The 6,368-nt window shown below is 40.9% G+C and overlaps 1 protein-coding gene across 1 annotated transcript in view; it reads left to right on the top strand.

Annotated features, from left to right (window-relative positions):
* The window catches only part of ENPEP (glutamyl aminopeptidase (aminopeptidase A)), a 37,030-nt gene that overhangs the window by 22,833 nt on the left and 7,829 nt on the right, over positions 1 to 6,368 (top strand). The window contains exons 9-10 of the mRNA XM_009334833.1: positions 1,203 to 1,268; positions 2,511 to 2,662. Coding sequence (XP_009333108.1) covers positions 1,203 to 1,268; positions 2,511 to 2,662 — 218 coding nt within the window. The remainder of the gene's footprint in view (positions 1 to 1,202; positions 1,269 to 2,510; positions 2,663 to 6,368) is intronic.

Raw genomic sequence — 6,368 nt, 5'->3', positions numbered from 1 at the left:
CTGCATTAAGATTTGATAGCCTGCCAGTGAGGACCTAAATTCATGACAGCTTTTAGTAGAGAAACCTCCTCCACCCCACTGTTATTCTGTTGTCAGCTAGGATCCCCTCGTTCAGCTGTAAATTATCTCTGCAGCTTCATACGGCCACAATCCTCCAACCCACCCAAGCCTGCTATGCAGGGACACTTACAGGCATAAGCTCATCCATGCCCTGATGCAGGGACACCCACCCTAGAGAGCTGAGGTATTGCACAGTTCATAGTCCTTTCTCATGGAAGAAAAAACATGATGCTACAAAATTATGGAAAGAAAAAATGGGAGAAAGGAGCTCTCCCAGAAAGAGGAAGGTTATCTGCTCTTTCCTCTGAACCAACATCTGTCATCTCTGAAGAGCTGCAGCGCAGGTTTACCACATTTGTTCTTACCTCTCTGCCTCATGGAGAGCACATTTGTGGGCTGCTACAAGACAGTTTTATTTTCCTTTATTTTTCCTTTCATAAATTCAATCAGGACATCAAATATCAAAACACAGCCACCTTGTCCACAAGAGACTAATACTTCCTCTCTACTCAGAGCCTTCAAGAACATTAAAGTAGGTAGCTGTGGCTAACAGTGAAACAAACAGCACCATCTACTGACTAAACATCACCAGGATCGAGATAACAGGGTAGGAAAGCACTCATTAAGCAGCCAGGTAAGACACAGGACAGGAATAGTGTTTAGGAGGTGCAAACACTTAGCTGAATACCATTATTCTTTGTAATAGTCATTTTGATCACAGCTTAGAGGTGACTAGACTTTCCTACTTCCACTTTGAGTCCACAGCTAGTGAAATCTCCTGAAATAGCTTCCTTCTTCTAAACAACCTCCTACATTAGACAGAAATTTGCAACAGGGTATGCTGGTGTCCATTCAAACAAAATACAAAGAACTCTTTGAGTACAAATTTATTTTGTACTAACAAGTCACACTGGAAAATGCTGACTTTTAATGTTACGGGATGCCTTGGAAAGCAAAGGAGCTTCATCAGCTGAATAATGATCCATTTGACCACCTACTCACAATACTACCGCCCATGGATAGATACTCTGTACAACTGATCTGTACTCTCTGTATCTCTATACAACTGAATATGTGTATTGTTTTCATAGGCAAAGAAGAAAGACCTGGTAGTATTTTCACAGTTTTCTACCTCTCTCTAGGCATATTTGAAGAAACACCATTTCCAGAATGCCAAGACACAACAATTTTGGGAAGCTCTGGAAGCGGTACGTACTGCAGCAACCCAAACCCTTGCTAATAAATGTTTCATATCTCACCCACTCATTTCAGTTTCCCAAACTTTTTATATTCTGTAGCTCTTCTGTCAATGAGAGATCACAAGCTAGGCAGCTTCCCAGTATATTCCAACACATCTTATTTCTAGCAAATATATATTATTTCCTCATTTCCTTGCTATCAAACAGCCTGCTACTGAAACATTCCCCCCACAACTCGAACTCTTTTCATGGGTGAAAACATCCCTCATCCACCACACACATGCACCCTATACTCTCCCTTATCTCTAACCCGATTCAGCTGTTTGAAAGCTCTCAAAGCAGTATCCATTCCCAAGTAATTTTGGTGCTTATCTCCATCCCTAGCTTTTGAGTCCCAGCTGGGTCATCCTCTGTGCCACCATTTTCTGTCTTTCCTTTTCCTTGAGGCTGGGCTGTTTCTTTCCATCTATCTCATTACCCCCAAAAGCCCACCTGCATACTACCAGGTTCTTCCCCGATAATATTTCCTTTCCTTCCACCGCTGCGAACACTCACACAGCCGAAATTGCACTTTTGTGTCTCCTTTCAAGTTCCCATCTTCTCCTTGGTCCCAGACTTTTTCCCGCTCAGCAGGGCTTCTTCCTGCTCTTTCACTGGTGCTCTGCATCTTCATGTGATCTACCTCATCTGAAGAAGGAAACAGTGACCCTAGCTCCCTTCCTTCACAGGTGGCATCCTGGGGAGCAGTGGCAGCTTTCTCCAGCTTCAGTCTTTAGGACAGAAGCTCACAGTCAACAGAATGGATCAAATTTTACGTTAGTGTAGCTGCTGGTGGTTAATACTGGCTCCTCCTTCACACTCAAAAACAGGGCATGCTGCAAGGAGTCTTCGGGCTTTGAGAAGTCTCTTTATGTCCTTTCTGTCCTGTTTGGTTATTTCCTCAGAAAAAATGGAAAGATCGTAGAGCATGCAAGAGGCCTCAAAGGTTCCTCAGTATTTCTTGTCCATGTTACTGGCCAGTCTCTTGCCCACACACTTCTCATTTCCTCTGTCCATGTTCAAGTTTCCAGCTCATTCCTTCTTTCAATGACAGACACCATAAAAGTATTTAATGGAGTATTTTTTGTACTGAACCTGCTCTTTCCTCTGCCCCTTTCTGCTCTTCTTCCTCTCAATATCAGAGATATTTATTTTTTTCCCTCTTTGGACTGAATTTGCTTTTTCACTGCAACCTTCTCTCATCATTCATAGGCAAGTAATAAACCTGTGAAGGAAGTCATGGACACATGGACTAGGCAGATGGGCTACCCTGTTTTGGAGATGGGAAGTAATTCAGTATTCACACAGAAACGTTTTCTCTTGGATCCCAATGCAAATGCTTCTCATCCTCCTTCTGATCTTGGGTAAGTTCCTGCTGTAAATGTCTATCCAAAACAGGTAGAAATACTGTACAGATACTCTCTTCAACTGACATACACATAGGCAGTGTTATACCCATTCTTGCTAAACTTACTCTCAGCATCTGTTTTTAAAAAGAAACCAGCAGGAAGTCAGATACAAATATTTCAAATTTAGGACACCATCAGCCCTTTGTCTCAGGGTTTCTTTCTCAAACACAGCAGAGTAAAATTGGGCAGGGTCTCTCAGAAAATCTTATTTCCACACACAGACAGCTCAGATGGTTGCAAGTCATCCGTTGAACCACTGCAAATTATAATCTGCCAGACTAAGGAAAACTGACACAGAATTGTCTCTGTCCAGAAATCAGATACCATGATCCAGGTGTTTTAGGCCACAATAGTTTATTCCTTTTCCTATATGGTATAGGATCTATAATACATCACAGCGTCTTCCCATACAATACAGGGTCTTCTCTACATGTCTTAAAAACAAGAGTTACTGTGAAATAGCTAGTCATGTATAAATGTTATTAATCCTCATCAAAAGCTATTTTTTTCCTATTTAACTCAGGATGGTATTGCTTAATTTTACCCATCTGAAAGATAGTTATCTAGTCAAAGTTAGCCATCTTGGGCTCTCATGAGGCCAGACAGCCAGCTGCAGACATTCATCTACCCTATTCAAGACAGGTGGGATACTGTATACGAGCATATTTCTTAATTAACAGATGACTAACCTGAGGGGAGATGAACCCTACCTGTGGGTTGGTGGACCTGCACAGAAAAATGGCTCGGCCGCACCGTGACATTAACCAGCTGAATAACTGTTCAGAGCTGGCATTGTGTATATTGTTAGCCAGCCCAAATTTTGAGGCAATATGACTTTGCTAACATTTCAGTGAAAGAGATTCAAATAAACCTATATTAGGAAGGTTTCGTTCCTTGAACTAGCCCAATCAACTAAACCAATAAAACTTGCCTGTATGAACCAGAACTAAATCTACCCAAATGCAATTTTCCATTAGCTTCTAACAGTTATTTTAATACAAAGAGCAAGAACAAGGAGAAAATGAAGAAACAGTTGTGGACACTTTATTTCATTCTGATTAAAAAGAAAAAACTTGAGCAATGAGAAGGCCTGCATTGGCAGTTTTGGATAAGTATCAAAAGAGTTGAGATGAGATAATAACCCATGTATTTGCAACATTGTATTTCTCCCAACATATAAGCAGAAAAGTTTGCAGGCTTTTGAAGCAACTCTAGCTGCAAACTACAGCACTGTGCCATCTGAAGGCTGATGTTACAGACTATTCAGGAAAAAATACTTCTTTGTGTTAAAAATTTTGACTTATTGCACTATGCTCTGAGGTAGCAGACTCGGGAATCTTACTTTTGCTTGGCTTCAAGACTTACAGTACATTGCCATTTGTCATTTCTTGGGTAGAAATCCCAGCCCTGTTCCTACCTTAACCTGTCAAGAAGCTGAGCTGTGCACTGCCCCTGCTATTCCCAAAGTGAGAGGGGAATTTGTTTCTAAATATGTGGGTTTTATAAATTACTTAAAAATAAAATGCAGTAATATATATTATAATGCTTATATCATCTATCCTGGAACAGACTTATTCCCTTGCCTAGAAGTCAATCCGCTGAAAATCAATACCTCCACTTTCCACCCTCACAGATGGGGATGAGGAAGCTCCTGAAGAGATCCTACCCTAGATGGGACTGGCTTATTTCATGTCCGGGTGCGGGGTTTTGATTTAAGCAATGAAAACTCCAAGCCTTGTGTATGCTTTATTCTCTGAACCCTGCAGGGGTAGTCTCCTGAGCTGCCTGCTTGTTTCAAGCTTGTTTGGCTTGAAAGAGTCCTCTTCTGCCTGCTGGCACTCAAAAGAAATGGAAGTTCAAAAACTTGTGCTCTTAAAATAGTGCTGCTGGGCAAATACGTAACTACATGTCAGGAACACGTCCTCAATATGCACAGTTAACAGGACACAGCTATTATATCTTATGCTCAGGAAAAGTATTTATGTATGTAATCTCAGGAACATATAAAGAAAACTAAATAAAATCCCCCTCATTAAATGCATTTACAAAACCAGGGTTTAAAAAAAAATCTTTTATGGGCTTTCTCTTGGGGAAACACAATACTGGGGCTTCTGGCCAAACAATAACCTCTCTAAATTCCATGGCAGTAAGCTCCATAAGAGAACTAGTAAAATCTAGAAGTGTATAAATCTGTTAGGATGTTTTTGTTTAGAAGATACAAAACAATAGCTGATCTTTCTTCCTGGAGGCAGCAGGAGATACCATAGCCTTCATTTTGGTATTTTCTGGAAGTTAATGACCATTCACTTAATCCAAGGTTGTAAAGACGACTCAGGTGTTCCTGTAGTGCTGGTCACCAGGGGGTTTAAGATGGAAGAAAAATCTCCCTGGGATGGACCGTAATATGCTAACATGGAACAGCTATTGACTGTTCAAAAGGGCTTAATAATTTTAGCAGCCCTATGCAGGTGACTGTGCAGGTACACTCACAGCATGCTCTGCCGTCCTACTTCCCTGACTGCCTGGTCACGGTCTTGGTCAGGCTGTGCCATGGCTCCCTTCCAGCCCAAATGTCTCAGCTCTGTCCGGGGCTGAGGAGCCTGCACCTACCCACTGAAAGTAATCAAGGAATTGAAAAGCAAGAGGTAAGGTCTCATTTGTCTCCCAATACTTTATAATGGAGGAACTAGGATAGTCTTGGAGAAGGAAAATAGGCTGGAAAAGGCAAGAGATCCTACTGACCATATCACAGTGGTTGCTTAAGCTCTTTCAGTTTTCCCATCTGTAAAAAAGGTTTCATACTACGTAACCACTTCTTCCAAGTCAGCGTTGCAAAGATTAACTGGTGTCTGCACAAAGCCCTAGACACATCAACATTAACACCGACACCAACCATCCACATATAATCACCTTTTACTAAATTAATTGCTTTGTACCCTGCTAGATTATTATCTGACATGACATGACATGAAGATACTGACTAGCAGGGCTGCATATTCCAGAGCTGTGGTAATAAGCTACACAGTATAGCACAATGGAAATTCATTCGCGTGATCTCTCTCTGATTATGGGTAATTATTGCCCTCTCCAGCGTACACCAAGAGGTGAAGATTGCATTCAGAAGGACATGGCCCTAGCAGTTCCATTGATTTAAAAAAAAAAAAAAGAACCAGATAAATTGTGCAGCTTTCAGACTTAACTGTAGGCACGTAATTAACACAGTACCATATTAACTTGACTAATACATCAACATCGGACACTGGACAAAATCTTACTCCATTCCCTTGCTCAGTCCACCAAAGGCATTTTGAGAACTATTGATAAATACAAAGTATTAAGACAAGCTACTGCTATTCCCCATCTCTAGAGCATGAACATGCTCAGACACTTCATGCTTTTTATTTTGCTTTTCAGGGAATATAACTGCCCCAATCATACCACACAAATACCTGACATGTTGTTGCCTGAATAGAGTATCGTAGCACAGAAACATCTGTATAACATAAACAACAGCTATTGGTAAAACGCTATGTTTTGTTTCAAGGGAGATTTGGTAAATTTATATGTAGATAAGCACACAGTTGGCTTCATAAAACAAGATGTAAGCATTAAACCAAATAAAAAGATACATTGGAGATTTATTTTTAGCATTTGGTTTCAA

Source organism: Pygoscelis adeliae, unplaced genomic scaffold (assembly GCF_000699105.1).
Source record: "Pygoscelis adeliae isolate BGI_AS28 unplaced genomic scaffold, ASM69910v1 Scaffold350, whole genome shotgun sequence".
Lineage (NCBI taxonomy): Eukaryota > Metazoa > Chordata > Aves > Sphenisciformes > Spheniscidae > Pygoscelis > Pygoscelis adeliae.
Note: the sequence above shows the minus strand (reverse complement) of the source record. Positions and strands in the feature narration are given on the sequence as shown.